Source organism: Trachemys scripta, chromosome 1 (assembly GCF_013100865.1).
Source record: "Trachemys scripta elegans isolate TJP31775 chromosome 1, CAS_Tse_1.0, whole genome shotgun sequence".
NCBI classification, from domain to species: domain Eukaryota; kingdom Metazoa; phylum Chordata; order Testudines; family Emydidae; genus Trachemys; species Trachemys scripta.
Genome location: NC_048298.1, coordinates 42,474,102 through 42,494,113, shown reverse-complemented (window position 1 = coordinate 42,494,113; position 20,012 = coordinate 42,474,102). Strand labels below are relative to the sequence as shown.

General features: G+C 44.4%; 1 protein-coding gene across 4 annotated transcripts in view; it reads left to right on the top strand.

Moving 5' to 3' along the window:
* Positions 1 to 19,469, top strand: part of CPED1 (cadherin like and PC-esterase domain containing 1) — a 202,951-nt gene extending 183,482 nt beyond the window's left edge. For 2 of the 4 annotated variants that reach the window (XM_034768566.1, XM_034768576.1), the window contains exons 20-24: positions 1,874 to 2,094; positions 2,356 to 2,457; positions 2,668 to 2,755; positions 5,733 to 5,879; positions 16,712 to 19,469. In XM_034768566.1, the coding sequence (XP_034624457.1) occupies positions 1,874 to 2,094; positions 2,356 to 2,457; positions 2,668 to 2,755; positions 5,733 to 5,879; positions 16,712 to 16,939 (786 nt within the window). In that variant the 3' untranslated portion in view covers positions 16,940 to 19,469. Of the gene's footprint in view, positions 1 to 1,873; positions 2,095 to 2,355; positions 2,458 to 2,667; positions 2,756 to 5,732; positions 5,880 to 16,711 lie in introns of those variants that run through there. The other 2 variants (XM_034768584.1, XR_004645491.1) reach the window with 2 other exon arrangements.
* The last annotated feature ends 543 nt before the right edge of the window (positions 19,470 to 20,012 follow it).

Below are 20,012 nucleotides of genomic sequence, written 5' to 3'. Positions count from 1 at the left end.
GGCTCCAGTGTTGTTTATATTTTTATTAATTACTGGGATGTTTGTATAGAGAGCGTACTGATCAAGTTTGCAGATGACACAAAGCTAGGGGTGTTGCCAGTACTTCAGAGGATAGAGCTAAAATTCAGACGGTTCTTGGATAAATTGGAGAACTGGGCTATAGGCAACAAAATGAAATTCAACAAACACAAATATAAGGTGCTACACTCAGGGAAGGAAAACCATATGCACAAATGCAGAATGGGGGGAAACTGGCTTGGCAGCAGCACTGCTGAGAAATATCTAGGAGTTGTGGTGGATCACGACCTCAACGTGAGGCAGCAATGTGATGCTGTTGCAAAAACAAATGCAATTGTAAGTTGCATTAACAGAGGCATAGCATACAAGTCATGAGAGGTGATAGTACCTCTCTACTTAGCGCTAGTTAGACCAGCTGGAGTACTGTGTCCAATTTTGGTCACCAATGTATAGGAAGGATGTAGAGAAACTGGAAAGGATCCAGAGGCAAGTGACAAAGATGATCAAAGGGATGGAACGCAAGCACGGTTCTGGCATGCTGCAATAAAACTCATTTTCCTTTTCCTTTGTACTCTTTAGCATAACACTCTGCCTTGCATTCTCTCTTATTTGGGAGGGCACCATGCCGCAATGGGTTGGTGACCAGCTACACTATTGATGTGATGTACTATGGATAGACGAATTTAAAATAAACACCCATACAAACCCTATAGCCTCCATATATAGAAGAGCTCAAGGGATTTGTAGGTTGTTGCTGCAAAATCAGTACAGGGGACCATTAGTCAAGTAAGAAATCCTGGGCCAACCTCTGCTCTTTTACACCACTGTGAACCCAGGGCAGGGCCAGCTCTAACTTTTTTGCTGCCCCATGCAGCAAAAAAAAGCGCTGCCCCGCTGAGCCCCCCCCCCCCCCCCCCAGCTGAGCGCCGCACCACTGGAACCCCCCCCAGCACTGCGCCCCGTGCCGCCCCCCACCCCCGCCGAGCACCACCGGAACCCCTCCCTGAGCGCCGCGCCCACGCCGCCCCCCAGCCGAGCGCCGAGCCACTGGAGCGTCCCCCTCCCCGCAGAATGCCGCGCTGCGCTGCCCCCCACCACCCCAAGATTGGCCACCCCTTACCAGGTGCCGCCCCAAGCTTGTGCTTCGTTGCCTGGAGCAGTAACAGATCCACGGTAATGCAGGATTCTTGAAGTGTCTTCTCTGTCATTGTGGAGCCTCTGCCCATCTTTGAGCAGTGATGCTTCCTGCTTGTTGTGTCACACTCCAGGATACTCTGAGAGTTTTCAGAAGCCTTTTTGACCTTCATTTTTCCTTCAAAAAAACCCAAACAAACAAATAGCATTTCTTTAAAGCTAATGCAGCTACTTCCTTTCTTTGTTGGGTGTTTCTTTGGTGTAAATTCAACTATGATCAAATTTGAGGATGACACCAAAACTGATATTGTAGGAAACACAGAGTACAGGGGGGAAATACCTGTAAAATGACCTGGAGATTACAGCAAGAAGATGCAAGCAACAGAGGGATTTATAAATGTAAAGTTCTACATCCAGGGAGAAGAAACAAGCAGCCAGAATGAAAAATGTAGGGATGTATCCAAGCAGATACAGCTGTCACAGTAAGCCAGACTTACTGTCTCCTTAATACTATTCTAACATTACTTTTTATTTAATTATAATAAATATATTTTGATAGAGAAAATTGTATTGGGAGTAGGAGTCTGGAGGGATGGTATTCCACAGTCTGAAAGAGGTTAAAATGTAATGTGATGCATGTAATGTTCTAGCTAGATTAGTGATTCTTAGATGGCCTAATGTACAGTGTATGAAGTGTATCCTCTTTTATTTATATTTAAAGGTTCTTTTCATTGGAGACTCAACTAATAGAGGGATAATGTACTATCTGATTGAAAGAGCGAATGAGACCCTTCAGGAATGGCAAAAGGCTCATGATGTTAAATTTTATCATAACATAAATGATGGGAAAACATTTATCAGTTATTCCTACTATCCCCAGTTTTGGATCAATGTAAACCAGAGGCCAACGTTTGAAAAAGCGCTAGAACAGCTGTTACAAAGGTACAGTATAACTTCTATTGATGGGTTGTTTGTATTCTTCTTCCATTCACAAATGTGTTTAACAGACCTGTACCATTAAAATCAGTAAAGAATTAAGCACAAGATGTACTGGCCATATTGTGTGGTTAAAAAATAGTCAAATGACATCACACGTCCGATCAGGATGCCAAATACAGTTCATTGAAATGTAATGCGATGCTGTTAAAATGTTTACCATCTGTTTTAAGGCTACATGTGGTGTGCTTTCTTTCTTGGTTTCAGATCACATCCTCTTGAGAACACAGACCAGACTGTATTAGTTGTGGGTGGTGTTCAGTGGCTTAATTCCAATCACCTGCAAATTATTCAAAAGGTGCTGAAGAGGTAAAGTTTAGTGCTATATGTTTCTATTATCCCATGTAAAACATTGATACGATAAATTACAACTACCAAACTTAACCAGTAGTTTCAGATACAAACATTTCATTTTTCATCATTGTGCATTTAAATCTGATGTTAAAAGAAATAATTTTGTAATGTCTCTTCATAGATCTGTAAATAAAATGCATGTGCTTTATTTCACTTGTTAAACAGGGAAAATCTATCAAATATCCTGGTAGTTATCAAATCCATAGGAATGGGATTTCATCTACCAGTGGATGGGATACATTCTTTATCGCAGGTGGGTCAGATTTTGACTGCATTCCCATGAAATGCTTACTGCCTAACTCAGGGGTCGGCAACCTTTCAGAAGTGGTGTGCCAAGTCTTTTATTCACGGTAATTTAAGGTTTCACGTGCCAGTCATACATTTTACATTTACAGGGGCCAGCGGTTGGACCCCAGACTGGCAGAGAGCTGAGCGGTTCAGCCCATTGCCGGTCTGGAGTTATGTCCTCCGGCCTCTGCCAGCCGGGGTCCCAGCCACCGGCCCCACTCAGCCCGCTGCCAGTCTGGGGTTCCGTCCATCCAGGCCAGCAGCAGGCTAGGCGCGGCCGGGACCCCAGGCCAGCAGCAGCATGCCACAGTAAATCAGCTCGTGTGCCACCTTTGGCACGCAAGCCATAGGTTGCCGACCCCTGGTCTAACTGATGATTTTGCTCTCTCTTTAAAATACTTTGCCACCTGTGCTGAACAAGCTTTAAATGGACCAGTGAGAGAGAAACATTTGTATTTGTAATATGGTTTGCTGATATGGACTTGTGCCAATTACCCTTATTTCATGGATTCCACAGCACTCAGAGCTCTGTTCAATGCTTCATACTAAACTGGTTGTTCCAATAACTAGAAGCACCTACATTATTATACATAATGCCAATTTGCAGAGCTGAGTTGGAGACAGATTGCTCCAGCCACATGGATAGTTGAACCTCCTCAGTCTCCCTTTCTACAGGGAGGTGGTGACTATTGGGACAGGTTCATTGGTACACCATAGGCTACTTTGCACTGCTCTCCATAAATCCAGCTTGACCAAATCAGTGTAGGCTGCTTTGCATCACCAGAACATTGCAAGGCAGCTGGAATGTCCTAGTGAACCTGGCCCTTTAATTGTATGTTAATAGTATCAGATGGTTATTCTAAATAAGGTCAAAAGCACCCACATTAGCAGCCGGAAACATTTTTTACTATGTTGGTTATAAACTACCATAGATAATAGCGTGTAGATGGTAATTCTCACTTCTGTAAAAGGCACAAGTAATGATAGCTCCTCCCTCAAGGATCTTGCAGTCTAACAGAAACAGATAAGACAATAAGAGATGGTAACTTTAAACCATTCTTTTGTCATAATCATGATTATCATGTCTTTCCAGTTCTGTAACATTTGAGGGGTGGAGGGAGGAGATGAGGGGCTCTGAAGGAAAGAACAAGATCTGGGTTAGGTCAATCACAAAAATTCATTTCAGGTGCAGTTTTGAAGGATGGACCTTCTTCCCTAACCAGTGTAGTCCTGGAGGCAGGGCAGAGGAGTGGAAGCTGGAAGACCTAAGTGCTATTCCCAGTTCTGCCAATGGCTTGCTGCATGACTGTAGGTCTTCCAGATAAACACACACACTCTCTGTCTCTTTCTCTCTCTCTGTGTGTTTACAGATGGGGAAAGTAGGGGTGTTATTGTTCACCCTTCTTTGTAAAGTGCTTTGACAGCAACAGCTGAAAAGCAATAGATTATCCCTAAATATGGCTGTTTATAGTCAGAACACCTTGATTTTTTTCCCCAGTTCTGCTACTGACTCAGTGTGACCTAGGCAAGTCACCTCTCTCTGCTCCAGTGTACTCATCTGTAAAATGAATGTAATTGTCATGACTTCCATTTGGACCCAAGAAGGGGGTTATTCCATTTTAGGGGGGAAATGAGTGGACACAGGAACAAGAGCAACAAAACTGTCCCAGTCTACCTTTATTTGACTCCTCCCTTTATTTACCCCCTGTCATGCCTTTGAATAGAAATTAGGACTGGGTGGGAAAACCAACATAATTCAAGCCTAAAATAGGTAGGGGGAAGGAGGATGGGCCAGTGGTTGGGGCACTGGCCTGGGAATATGGAAGATCCAGTTTCAATTCCCTGCTCTGACACAGACATCATGTGTGACCTTGGCAAGACACTTAGCCTCTCTGTGCCTCAGTTCCATATCTGTACAGTACAAGAAGGGTCTGAGAGGAGACAGGCACCACCAGGATAAAACCACCAATTAAAACATCATGAAAAATGATGCCCCAAAATCAATCACAGAATATATACAAGATAGGTAAGATAAGACCCTGAAAAAAAGCCTTCTCAGGGACAACTTTGTGGTTTGGTTTTATTTATTAGTCAGCAAATCCACAGAACTCCGGAAAACAATCTGATTTAACTGCAGTCCATTGTTACTGCTTCTGTCCAAACATTCCTCTTATTTTCAATATCTGAGTCTCAAGCCAATTCACTAGCATTGTTTGGAAGCGTTGGACAAGAGGATTACCCCGCCTGAGCTCACAAGCCTCTCTATCTGAGATTGCTGTTCAACGTAAAATGCAACCACTTGACAACTTACAGCTAACGTTTTCTATTCATGGCCTTCCTGCCGTGTCTTGACAAATGCTAGGCTGCTCCTCAGTGTTGCTGATTTGAGAGGACTCATGGGACTGCAGAATGTGACAACTCCTGTCAAAGACAATGGTCTCAAATATCTGTGATTTTTAAGCCAAACATGTCTTTTACTGGACAATAACTACTTTATAATAGGACCTTGAATGATTTTCACTTTAGTGTTATGAGACTTAATTTCTTTCGTAGGAGGGCTTCCACATATAATTATACAAGTGCCAATTACTATTGTATTAATTAATTTTAAAGCTTAATTGTTTTTAAAATCAGCCTGACTTCTTCATTGTACATGATATACTCTTTTGAATAAAGAAGAGCTAATTCAATAATTTCCTTTTAGTCTTTGGATGCACCAATACATGTGTTGAGAAATTGCTTCAAAATCTAACAAAGCCTTGGAGCAATAGCAATTTTCACTAATTCAATTGCTATAATTCGTGTAGAAAATAGTATAATTATTTTATTCAATATTGGCCCAATTCCGCAGTTTTGCCATTACTTTAGGGTCAGATTCTGCTACCGTTGAAATCAGTCAGTGTACTACTGAATAACTGATATTTTTTTGCTTTGGAATACAGACTGAAGTGCAAAGTTTATGGAATGAAAATTTGGTTATTCTGGATACTGCAAAAAGATATGGCTATGAGGTGGTTGATACTTTCATCATCACAATGGGACGTTACAAAGAATTTCTGCAAGGGAAGTGTGGATGTCATTTCCATGAGGTAATCATTTATTGTTTATATTGGTCTCATTTAAGTATTTAAAAGGGGTTCTAACTATCAGATGCTATAGTGAAAATATGTACAGCATAGTGTATAGTAGTGGATCAAAGGTAGACCTAAATGAAGCTTGAAAAGGTTTCTAATGCATGTGAAGATATATGTAGCTCACCATGGAGGGGAACAGAAGCTGTGTAATGGCTAACGTTCAGATCCCCAAAGGTATTTAGGTACCTAACTCCCACTAGGTTAGGCACCTATATACCTTTAAGAATCTAGGTCCAAATATAAAAGAGAAATATCTTAAAAATGGAGTCCTATCCTTGTAAACCCAGTGGAATCACAAAAGTGCTGTTCCAAAAATATACTTCTAACTAATGGAAAGAGGTTTCTCTGTGCAGGGCTTTGTTTCCAGGCTCTTGAGCTTCTCTACTCTGCACTGTATTATCTTGTTTCTTCTGGATCTGTTCAGTCTACCTACTGTCACCGTGCTCATCGACCTACCAGTTGTTTGTCTCAAGTCTTCCTTAGCTGGTTTATTAACTTCACTCATTCTGAATCTGCCACTGCATGTTCTCATGTGAGGGCGTGGGAGCTATGAGTACGTTGTTTGATTAGAACTTTCCTGGAGCAGGGTGTGTACAGGGAGAGGGGTTGCGAGGAGGTACCATAACTGCTCCTGTCTGTGTATAGTCTTACTTTTGGCCCTAGTTTTCTCTTCTGGTTGTATACCTGAAGGAATTCTCTTTTCCATTTTACACTTACTAGGCTAAATTCAGCTTTGTGATGGCACAGGAACAAGGTCTTGGCAATGGAAAGCCCACCAGATGGGTTGCTGCAGTTGTGCAAAGGGTTTGTAGCTTCCCCTCCACCAGAGAACTCAAACGCTTCCAGTCAGCCCAAAGAGTAAATGATGCAGACTGGGGAGGGGGCATGGCCAGGGTAGCTCATGTTCTTAGCAGCTGCCCCGGCTGAAAACTGAACTGGCTTCCCTGGAAAACCCTGGGGAGGTCTGTAGCATACCACACCCTGCCCTGCTTAGTGAATCCCCCAGACTGGCACAGAGAAGTGTAATTAACTCATACCTTCTGGTGTCACCTGTACTGAATCTGGATGCAAGTGAATTAGCATCATTTCAGGCTATCACTTCAGCTAACAGTATGTCACCCCCTTTGAACCTTTTTAGTGTTGGGTTTGTGTTAGGACATGTTCAAAGTGTGCTGCATTTCATTGCCCCAAGGGACTGTTAGAATGTGGAGCCAGAGGAGCTCCAAGTTCCACCAAGGGTCAAACCGGCAAGCCCCAGAATTGGGAGGGGTGCAGGAGAATTGCATAAAGCCACCTGCATTCCGGTACACCTGAAGGCTTATTAACTTCAGGATGCTATACTGATCCCTGTTGTTTGAATTAATGCACTAAAGCTCCATATTAAATAATTATTGAACCTGTGTATCCTGCATGAGCATCTATGGAGCACCAAATAAACAGCTAAACTCTTGGCCTAACATTTTACAATGTGCACAGTTAACGAGATGAGCGGCAGTTGAGGACAGTTTCTTTTTCAATTGTTTAGAGTCCTGGTTAGGAACTTCAAGGGAATCTTCTCAAGAAATTTCAGAGACAGCAGCCCATGACTTAAATCAAAAAAGAACAAGCAAGCACACTATTGAAACTAGGCACAAAATCAACCTGAAGGCTGCCAAACCAGTATCCAGAGAAAGTAGGGAATTTGAAAAACAAGATATTTAAAGTTGTTCTGGTTTCCTTTCCGATATATTTTGAGTGTCTGCTGTGTCTTTTCACAGTTAGCCCTGTTAGAGGAGGGGTCAGTTTTGTATTTGCATTTTTAGTGCCATAAATATATGAAACAGAGAAGTGCTCCCTTGATTTCAAGCATTGCTCTGAGTGAAACCAGAAGACGTTCTTCTCTGATGATCATACAAAGGTGCACCCTCTGCCTCACAATTGACTATGATAATTCCAAATGAGAGACTTGATTTAAGGAAGTTCCCTTGTGTCATCAGAAGTACCATAGAATTCTATTAAGATCTCACCAAAGTTTCTGTGAAGCTAATTTGTTGGTATGAGAGGCCTGTGCCAGGATTCCAGAGTTGAATTATTAATCTGCTGGGAGTCTGAACATTCCATCAAGGCATTTAGCTCTAAAGGAGTTTCAGTGAATGTCTATGTGCTACTTCAAAGCATTTCACCATCCTACTCCTAGGAATTTAAGAAACACAATGAGCAGTACCGGGAGCTTTGGGTCATCAACTCATTTCCCTTCAAGTGCTAGACTCTGACTCCAAATCAAAATTATTTCTGCTGTGAAAATCAGGACTACGAACTCAAAGACAATCAATAACACTTGGCCTCAATTCACTGCTTTATTTCACTAAAATCTCACAAGGGGAATAAAACTTTCCATTTTAAAATTGTGAACTTTCATAAATCAAGAGTCAACTTTGTGTGGACTGTTTATATTGCACAATTAAAACGGAGGTCAAAGATGCAATAAGTCCACAATAATATAAATAAACAAAGACTGGGCTGAAGTTGGTATAAAAAAGTCAAATATATAGGAAAATAGGATGCACCAAAAGATGTGATTTTTTTTCTGTAAACCAAGAGTCAAATTAATTTACAAGGCTTCACGGGTATCTAGGAAAACCATTTCAAAATGCTGAGGATATTCAGGGACTTTAGGTCAGAAAGAAACCAGCAGCTGAAAGAAACCCCTGCAGTTTCATTACTGACGGTAATGGTGCTATAGCCTTGCCTGATGCAACATTTAGACACAGGAATCTACAACCTATTTCATTTGGAGAAAATCCTAGACAAGTTTTGGAGCTCAATTGCCACCCCAACCCCAAACAAGATTTCTGGAATTTGTCTACCGTCAATACAAGCAGCTCCAAATTTCAGGGACTGCTAAATGCCTTCTAAATGTCTCAAGAAAAGAATAAATGTAACTTGCCTTTGGTTAAAGTGACACCTGTTTTAATGTGATCCTCACTCTGGGGTCAAACCCTCTCTCCAGATATGGGTATGTGCATAGGGCTCCCACTTCAGTGGATGGGAGCTGCATGCTTATAAAGACTGGACATGGCCTTGAGTGCTGGGTGAAAGTGCTGATTTCCTGCTGTGTGGAAACACTGGGAAAGCTCTGATTCCTTCTCCCCCCCCAAAGTTCCACAAAAAGTGAATCCAAAAATAAGGTTTCCTTCATTGTACACTCGCTTCATGCGGCAAAAAAGTCTGTGGCTAATGAAACCTAAGAATAGCTGAAAATCAAACAGAAATCCAGGGTCACAATAGTTGAAGACCAAGATTAACGAGCCTCCATATCGTGTAGGGTTGCCAGTTTGGGTTGGATGTATTCCTGGAGGTTTCATCACATGACACAGTCTTTAATTCAAGATTCATCTTTAATTCCTGGAGACTGCAGGACAATCCTGGAGGGTTGGCAATCCTAGTGTGGTGCTATCCTGCCACCCCAGCTTTCTACCTAATGATTCTGACCATTTCCTGGTGGCTAATGGAGTCCATTTAATCCTCTCAGCTGCAGCATCATAAAAATACTGTCACCTTTTAACCACGAGCTCTTGTTTTTCTGCTCAGGCTTCACTGAGGCAGATGCTTTCTCTGAAACACAACAGCCTATAGGACTTTTAACATGCTTCTGAAGGAGACAGATGCTGGGATCAACTTGGCCTTTGATTCTTTTCTGGGGTCATTGGAATTTATGCTAGCAAATTCTGATACCGGGTCTGGGCCTTTTGTTTCATGGAATTCCATGAGTGTTGCAGCCAACTGAGGGTGAGGAGTCCCTATCTTAAGAATTCACTCCCTTCCCTTATGGCTCAATCATGGCAAGGGAGGTGCAAAACTGCATTGCCCTAGGAGCAGCCCAGGAATCAGACAGTGACTCTGGGTCACAAACTGCCTTCCGGTTCCACCTCTTGCTCTGGGACTGATGTATTCGACATCAGTCCTATACCCAGTCCAGCACGTATCCTCTGGTGAGCCAGTGCAGCAGTGCTCACAAGCATGGTCTTGTGTGGGTTGGAGCCAAGAATCTACCCATTCCCCCATCCCTTGCTTCCCATGTGATTGGGGGAAGGACACAGAAATCCCACAGAGACTTTTTCTCCTTCCCACCCATCCCCCACCCCATATATATAATTAAGGCTGCGAGTCTGTCATGGAGGTCACAGATTCAGTGACTTTCCATGACCTCTGTGACTTCTGCAGCGGCTGGTGCTGGCTCAGGGGCTGCCCGAGCTGGGCAGCCCCTGGGCCAGCAGCAGCAGTTTGGTTGTGAGGGAGGGGGCTCAGAGCTAGGGGCAGCGGGTTGGAGGGATGCTTGGGTGAGGGGCTCCCACTAGCATGGCCCTACAGCTCCTAGGCAGCTGAGGGGCTGGGGGGGGCCTCCGCGCCACATGCTGCTTGCACCTGCAGGCCCAACCCCTGCAACTCCCATTGGCTGCAGTTCCCTGCCAATGGGAGCTGCAGCAGCCGGCGCTTGTGCCCCTCCGCTGCCTCAGAGCTGCAGGGAGGCGGAGCCAGGTAGAGAGCCCCTGCCAGCTCAACCAACCATCCCCCTGTGACAATGCGGTTCTGGCAGAACCCTACTGAGAGTGCCAACTCAGGACAAATTGCTTAAACAGGGCAGTGCAGCCCAAGGCTGGGGTATTTTCCACTTCTAAGGCAAACCAAACCAGCCAGACTAAGGGAACTTCGGTCTCACCCCACTGGCTAACCGCAAGTCTCTCAAGCAATCTCCTTAGACACTCCAGTTTCCCAGTATAACCGCCAGTACCACTCATACGGGGACAAATGGTTATGAAAACCAGTGCCCAAGTAACAGAAAAAGGTTCTCCTGATCCCAAAGGACCAAGCCCCAGACCCAGGTCAATATACAAATCAGATCTTTCCCACAAATCACGCTGCTGTCAATTCTTTAGAATCTAAAATCTAAAGGTTTATTTATAAAAGGAAAAAGATAGAGATGAGAGCTAGAATTGGTTAAATGGAATCAATTACATACAGTAATGGCAAAGTTCTTGGTTCAGGCTTGCAGCAGCGATGGAATAAACTGCAGGTTCAAATCAAGTCTCTGGAATACATCCCCCGCTGGGATGGGTCCTCAGTCCTTTGTTCAAAGCTTCAGCTTGTAGCAAAGTTCCTCCAGAGGTATGAAGCAGGATTGAAGACAAGATGGAGATGAGGCATCAGCCTTATATAGTCTTTTCCAGGTGTAAGAACACCTCTTTGTTCTTACTGTGGAAAATTACAGCAAAATGGAGTCTGGAGTCACATGGGCCAGTCCCTGCATACTTTGCTGAGTTACAAGGCGTATCTGCCTTCTCTCAATGGGTCCATTGTATAGCTGATGGTCCTTAATGGGCCATCAAGCAGGTTAGGCAGAGCTAATCTCAGCTTGTCTGGGATGTCACCCAGCAGCATAGCATAAATTTGCCATACAGACAGTATAGAGCCAATATTCATAACTTTGACCACAAAACTGATACACACGTATAGACAGCATAATCATAACCAGTAAACCATAACCTTGTCCTAGACACCCCATTTGACCCCCTTTATACAAGATTTGGGTGCCACTACAGGACCGTGGTTGCAACAATGATCTATACGGTCCCAGTTTATGTCAATAACGTCACACACCCCCCAGCACCAGCGGGGGTCCCGGGCCACCTCCCTCAGCACCCGCAGTTCCCCCGGACCGCCCCCCATCCCGAGCTTACAGGTATTTTTAATAAAAGTCATGGACAGGTCAAGGGCCGTGAATTTTTGTTTACTAAAAATACCCGTGACTAAAACGTAGCCTTATATATAAAATATACATATCACCATGCAGATGTGCAGCAGCACAAGCCACAGTCTGGCCCTTAATGAGCTAGAGCTCAGATGTGGTGTTCTTCAAGGCCCACTACAGTTCCTTTTTGTTTCCCTAGTTTTTTGCAGCATGGACCCTGTATTGTAGTCTTATTAGTTTTTGTAGCCTAGAATGGGGAATATCTGGGTGAAATGCTTCCAGTCTACTTTGTGCAGTATTGGGCAGACGATGTCAGTGATGGTTGTTGGGTTTTTTTAAAGTAGTTCTGGGTGAGCTCCCATACAAATTAGCATTACGGATTAAATTCAGCCATGCCCAGGGACTCCAATGAACTGTGTAGCTGCAGGAGGTATAAGTCAAGGTGGAATTTGGCTGTGCTTTTATTTTAAAAATGTTATTATTGACGCTAAGAGGCCTTTGTGACTGGAACAGGAGAGGTATACCCAGGAGGAGGTTAATATGGGGTCCACTAGCCACCAAGAAATAGTCTAGGTCACTGAATGACATCCTCAGCAACCCTCTGAATGGTTTTATACCTCATTAGTTTTAACAGCCTTGGCCTCAGTTCATTTTTGCATCATGGCAATGGGTTGGGGAGGGGGAGTATCCTGGAGTTCATAAGCAGTTTGCGCTGTGAAAATGGCATTTTGCCTCAGAGGACCAACACAACAACACTGTGTAGAACTCCAGAACTTTTCAGGCTTTATGAAACCAACTGAGAGATTAAAGGCACTGCTTGCTACTTTCATTTTTTCACTTAAAGTGACTCCTACACCCCTAGTAGAATGCTCACCTGCACCCCGCGACATCTGAACTCAGCTACAGCTGTTTGGGAGGCTAGGAGTGGAAGGCTGGCCATTTTGTGAATTTTGAACAAGAGAAATGGATTGTATTCAGCAGGGCCGGCTCCAGATTTTCTGCTGCCCCAAGCCGGGGGGAAAAAAAAAAGGCCAGGTCCTTCACTCCCTCTCTTCCTCTTCAGTGGCACTTCGGCGGCAGCTCAAAGAGGAACAGAGGGACCTGCCGCCGAATTCCCACCGAAGACCCGGACATGCCGCCCTAATACCGGACGACTGCACCTTTGTATTGGCCGCCCCAAGCACCTGCTTCCTTAGCTTAGGGTGACCAGATGTCCCGATTTTATAGGGACAGTCCCGATTTTGGGGTCTTTTTCTTATGTAGGCTCCTATTACCCCCCACCCCGTCCTGATTTTTCACACTTGCTGTCTGGTCACCCTACCTTAGCTGGTGCCTGGAGCTAGCCCTGGTATTCAGCCACTCTCATTTAACCTTTAGTCCCTGTTTACACTTGCTGGGTAAACCAAGGACCTGATCCTGTGAGGTGTAGTGCACCTGGAATTCCTGTTAACTTCATTGATCCTTCTGAGAGGCCCCAGAGCACAACAATAGCTTGGAAGCCCATTGCACCATGGCTACAAGCCCTGCTGTGACTGGGGAGGGAGCTGGGAACTACTGTAGAAGAAGAATCTCTCCGTGTGACTAGTTTGATCTCCAGGTGTGAGGGCTCAGAATCTTGCATCTCCTGTCCTTGCCAGTCTATAGCCACTGCTAGTTCCAGGGGCCCAAGGCAACATATTCAAACTGATCTTTAACTAGTTTGTTCCGCTCAACATGCTTAGGAAGGCAGCAGATGGGCCAGAGGACACAAAATGACCCTACACCTTCATGGCAGCAAGGGCTGATGTAGATTTATTCTATAACTTAATGGTAGTGGAATAATGTATACTAAATAGAAACTGGCAGCCTTTGGATTTGGGTATTTTAATCAGTGGCTAGCTGTAAGATGAATACTAAATTGCATTCCTTGGAGATTACTCTCATCAGGAATGTAGCTTGGGTGATTGGTTCAAGGTAGCATCATTTCAGAATAATTACTTGATCTAAGGCACTAATTTAGAAAAAATGAACCTCTGCAGGAATAGCATGAAAACAAATTGCTTCTCTTGGCTTAGCTGTATCAAATAGGCCTTAAAATATATTAGTGTCTGTAGAAGAACAGACTCACCTCTGCAGCACCTCCTGCTGGTGACTTCAGGGAATTAGCCCTTCCAGCATCCTGGAGTGCCCTCTGCAGGCTGGTGGTCCGCCTGTCCTCTGGCCCCCTATGACCCTCCTGGACCCCAGTGCCTTTTAGCTGGGTGCTGCCCCCTGGCAGTACACCCCTCAGTACTAGGGTCTCCCCTCCCCAGGGAACCCCCACCCACTATCCCTACCTCACCTCAGCATAAGGCTACTGCCAGTCACCAACTAGCCCCCACTCCCTGAGGCAGACTGCAGTATAGGCCACTCATCACAGGCAAGGTTGGGTTTGGACCTGCAGCCTTGGCCTACCCTTGGGCTGCCCTCTGCAACCCCCAGTACCCCTTGGCCTCCTACTAGGCCACAGCATGGGGCTTTCCAGGCTGGAACTCCCCAGTCTGTCGCCAGCCCTGCTCCACTCAGGTACTCTGTCTCTAGCTCACTGCAGCCAAGCCCTTCTCCCTCTGAAGGCAGAGAGAGACTGCTTAGCCTTGGGCTCACAGCCTTTTTATATAAGGCCAGATGAGACCTGATTGGGGTGTGGCCCAGCTGCAGCTGCTTCCCAATCAGCCCAGTTTAGCAGCTCCCAGCCACAACCTTCCCCCTGGGCTGTTTTAAGCTCTTCAGGGCAGGAGCGGGGTAACCACCCCGCTACAATGTCCTAAATGGATACTACTTGCTCTGTTGCAAACTTAGACAGCCCCTCTCACTCACCCTGCTCAGCCTTTATAATTTTCACATGCTTTCTCTCCCTTCACATTTTATTTTGAGCAAGTTGCTGCTGTACATGTAGTATGACCTTGCTTAAATACGAACATTGGTTTTAAGTGTCTAATAGAGAGGTGGGCAAACTACGGCCCATGGGCCACATCTGGCCCACGGGATCGTCCTGCCAAGCCCTTGAGCTCCCGGCCGAGGAGGCTAGCACCCGGCCCCTCCCCGTCTGTCCCACCTCCCCCGCAGCCTCAGCTCGCTGTGCTGCCAGCGCTCTAGGTGGCGGGACTGCGAGCTCCTGTCAGGCAGTATGGCAGCGTGGCTGGCTCTGGCCAGGCCGTGCAGCTGCCAGTCCTGGTGCTCTGAGCACCATGGTAAGGGAGTGGGGATCAGGGGAGTTGGATAAGGGGCAAGAGGTCTTGGGGGCAGTCAGGGAATAGGGAGCATAGGAGGTTGGATAGGCGTGGGAGTCCCGGGTGGCCTGTCAGGGGGTGAGGGTGTGGATAGGGGTCGGGGCAGTCAGGGGACAGGGAGCAGGGGAGGTTGGATAGGGGGTGGGGTCCCAGGAGGGCAGTTAGGGGTGGGAGGTCCTGGGAGGGCGCAGTCAGGGGACAAGGAGCAGGGCGGGTTGGATAGGTCAGGGGTTCTAAGGCTGGCAGTCAAGGGGTGGGAAGTGGGAGGAGGTGGATAGGGGGCGGGGGCCAGGCTGTTTGGGGAGGCACAGCCTTCCCTACCCAGCCCTCCATACACTTTCGGAACCCCGATGTGGCCCTCAGGCCAAAAAGTTTGCCCATCCCGGTCTAATACATGATTCCAAACATATTTCATTTTACAAAAACCCTATGAAGCACATATATAAACATGAATGCTGTCCGTAGCCAAGTGTGTATCTTGTTGCATAAAAAGCAAAGCTGAGGACCATTAGACCTACATCAAACATGATTTGCTCCTCTTTATTTTTAAAACAGATTAACAACTCAGTGCTCCCTTCTGCCAAATCAAGCAACCAGATATAGGGATCCTTCATTTCTAGAACTAAACTCAGTAGAATGGGCTAATAACTGTGCCAAATGAATACTGTTTTGCCTGAGAACCTTTTTCTGATGTTTGTTTACTTTTCCTTTTATAAGTAGGGTGACCAGATAGCAAGTGTGAAAAATTGGGACAGGGGGTGGGAAGTAATTGGCACCTATATAAGAAAAAGCCCCAAATATTGGGACTGTCCCTATAAAATCAGGACATCTGGTCACCCTATTTATAAGTAACATTATGTAGGCCCAGAGATTCTGTAGCATAGCTCTGTTTCACTTTGGGGATGCAGCAAACCTCTGGAATCCTGTGCATTTTCTGTTTTTTTTTCCTGCAAGGATCCTGCTTTATGATGATCTATCTTGCCAATGAAGGAACCAGCTCCTAACTTACCTTTCCAGCCAGCTTATATGCAGCTCCCGGGTGGCGGTGGTTGTCGTGGTCGTGGTTGTTTATTTGTATTACCATAGCACCTAGAAACACTACTTATGGACCAAGGTCCCATTGTGCTAGGTGCTGTACAAACCCAGAGAGCTTCCAATCTAAGTTGTTTAGATCCCCCATCTCCACACAGGCTAAACACGCCACTTCCAGAGCAATCCCAGACTATTGTAATCCAAAGAGCAGGGGATCTAATCGGGGATCTCCAGTACTGTGCTGCCACCAAGCAACTGGTCCAGCCTACAAAGAAGGTCTGTGCCTCAAGTACTAGGATTAGAGACGGACCTGAGCTATGTAGTTCAGATACTGATCTGGACCTGAAATTGCCCACAGTTCAGGGGTGTCCAGGGTTTAATTTGGCCCATTGTAGACATCCAGGCAAGCTGAAAAGGTTGAATCTGGGGGTTTAGTTCAGGCTATCTCTAGTTTAGAGAGGACACAGTCTAAAATATACCGTGTTGAAAGGGCTACAGTATCAAGTAGATGAGTTCAGTTGGTTTAAGCATTTTGGGTTCCTTGGTCACTAAGGGCCAGATTGAATAGTACCTGACATACTGATTGCAATCTTACACCACAGCTAGGCTCCCTATAGGGAATGGGACCAGCTGTGAGTTAGGGTATCAGAGTCTGGTCTTCAAAGAACCGAGGTCTGATTACCCCATGAGTTGTGCACATGCAGCTGACAGGATAATAAGACCCGTCTCCTTTTAGGTGCACATAGAAAACATTCACAAATGTCACTCTTCCTTTGCAGGTGGTGAAATCCAAAACATCCAATGAAAGTCCTCCCATTACAATGAAGCTATCAAGGCCCTATGCTCTGGGGAAATATTTCAACAGCCAAAGTAAACTCTCACAGCTGCAAGACTATGCAATGAATTCTCAGTCACCGTATCATGTCAGAGGTCCAATAAATCAAGTCTATTCTGAAATCCTCCTCAGCAGGATCTGTGCAAGTAAAAGCAAGGCTACTGACTCATAGCCTCTATCAGATGAAGTTTTAGAGCAGGAGACTTCCTGCTTCCTCAAATGACAATCCAAGGACCACATTCAATTTATTTACATGCTTCTCTGATTGGCTGCACACATACCGACGCCACTCAAGACGTGGCGCTTTTCCTAAAGCTTTATGACGTCAAGATCTGCCCTTTCGGATCTTAGGTTTCGGAATGGAAAGATGGAGAGATGCAAAAAAAAAAGGAGGTGGGGAAGTTACTTGAAATATTGCCAAATACTAGAACAGCTGCAGGCCAAGCAACTGTGTACTGTGACAGTAAAAAGAGAGAAAGATATACACTTGACGTATTTGAAAAAGGCTGCTTTATTTCTTAAGCAATAGATAGACATCTATTTATAGGTACATACTTTAAAAGTATTCCATAGAGACATTCCATTCCATTTTAAAAAGCATTATTACATACTCATAGGTTCCCTTTCACTAGCAATATAGGAATATTTCTATTTCAATCCTTGCCTGTCATGTATTGCAAAGACAACTTACTACCATTTTATCTATAGTGCCAACTCTTAATTCTAGTGTTTACAGCTAACACGCACATTTTCATCCACATCTGCAGTAGATCACGTTTTAAGAAAAATAAAAAGGAAAGTTTGCAGTATTTTTCTGCATGTTCTAAATCCAAGAGACAGAGGTGACTTAGAAGAAAGGCTGAATATAACTATCCTCACCTAACATGGATAGATAATGAATACCTTAGTATATCTTGTTTATGAACCTGATTCAGGAAAATATCCCTATTGATGAAAGCTTCTTTAGATATGTTTAAGCACTTTTCTGATTGGGGGCCCATAAGCCTAGCTGGTACTTTCCTTGTATATAAAGTCCTCTCTTTCTGAATTCACGTAAGATGCCTGATACCTAAGAGTCCAATCCTGAAGTCCTTGTTCAGAAAAAACTCCCATTGCATGCATAAAAGGACTGCAGGATTGACTGTAAAAAATGTGACTGTAAACAAATACTTAAAAAATAACTAATTCCTGATGTCTTCTGACACAACCGAATATGATTTAAGAGAATATGATGTGGGTTTATATGGTTAAAAGCACCAGGAAATGTAAGGAAAATTTTTAAAATTAGATTCCACTGTCAGAGTTAGTAGTCAGGACTCTCTGCTTCCTCACAATGTGTGTTGTAGAAGGAAGCAAAAGTATAGGTTCAATCTGAGTCATGCTCCCCTCTGTGTCCCCACTCTTTAGAGCTGCTTGTACTCCTCCATGGGCACATTATAAAATGTGCCCCTTTTGTGTGGGGAGGCAGTCCAAAGCAGCAGAGCTAAGGAGCAGTTGATGGTGTGCTCTAGTAGCAACTCACTACACAATTGACTTGCTCCTTTGTTTCAGCATTAACTCCCCCGATGTGGCTCCCACTCTCCTCTGAACAGGTTGGCCATGCTGCTGAAGTGGAAAGTCCTGAAAGCAAACAGAGGAGCTGCCACTATTCACAGGTAGCTCTGGAGATTCATGAGGCTGGATCTAGGATTCCCTATGAATTTTTGAGCTCCACATGGTTAGCAGCCCATATTCCTAGCTACTTACGTATTGTGATCCGTCCTTCCCACAAGAAGGAGCTATGTGTTAGATTGTCTGTGAAAAAGTATCTCTGAATTTATACATAAGCTTTTTTCTGCCATGATCCTTCACGTGAAAGGGGAGAATATAAGCCTCCTTTGTATCTCTGGTAGATGTCTCAGTGAATTGACAGAAGCTTTTGTGTTTTGAGCCAGGGACACTTCACGAACGTTGAAAGGATCCGTATTTGGTTATCTCCAGTATTTTGCAGGATCCTGTTGTGTACACACCATGCAACTTATGCTCTGCAGGTCCATAACGCCAGGGCACAGTGAAACACAGCCTTAAAATGCAGTGGCTTAATTTTGCACCACTAAAGTCAAAGGAAGCTTTTGCCATTTGCTTCAATAGATGCAGGATCAAGCAGAATGTCTTATATTAAGCTAATTGTATAATTAATGTATTGTAACTTTGCTTCAGATGTTTGTGTATCACTTGAATCCACATGCTGGTGGTTTTTTTTGTTTGTTTGTTTGTTTGTTGGTTAGTTGTTGGTTTTTTTTGCTTTACACAGCTGTAAACTGATCTAGAGGGTGTGTGTGTGAATGTATGTGTGTGTGTGTGTGCGCGCGTGTGTGTGTGTGTGTTTGCTTTAAATCAAAGATCATTGTTAAAGCCTCAGCTAGAAAAGCCCAAACTTAATTCTAGTTATACTGCAGCTGATACTGGCAAATGTGCAATTCATCACCTCCAGGTTCACCACTAGATTATTTTCATGTTCTGTATTTCCTTGTGTCTCAATATTTTTCATGTGTAGAAAGTTCAAAATAGCCTTTAATATTTTATTTATATATATTTGTAAAAAGCTGGTGGTATGGTTTGCAAAATGACCTATTTTTAAATAGTTCCTTCGGATCACCTGTCTCCATCTGTCTGAGTTCAAGCTGTACAAAGAAAAGCGCAATAAAATACAAAGGTACAGAGTTAAGTTTTCTTTATTTCGAACACCTACTGGTATGTGAGGGGAAAGAACCAAGATGTGGCCTGGGGAAACACCACTGTTCATACACCTTAAACATTTGCAAATTGAAACCATCAAAGTCAATGAAGATACATCTTTGTCATTTTTGTATTTCAGAATTATCACTGACTGTGAATGATCTTCTGCTCTAGAATGTCCATAGTACACTATCAGTGAGTCATAGTTCAATTATTTTTTCTCCTGTGTCTTTAACTTTGCTAATTATTCTGAGAGATGACAAACACAGAGCCCACTGCTGAAGTGCTCATTCAAGGTGAAATTCTGCCCCCCAGTACAACTATGGAAGGCCCTATTGCAATGGAGCTGTTGCAAGCAGTACGGTGATCAGGCTGCCGTGGAGCATTATTTCCTGTCAGGTCTCTCTACGCAGTAAGACGTGGCTCAGCAGAAGTTTGGGGTGGAACAAGGGAAAGGGTTTAGGCCAGTAGGTCTGCAACTATCCAGATTACCTGCAAACATAAATTCATGGGACACAGGGAACAGT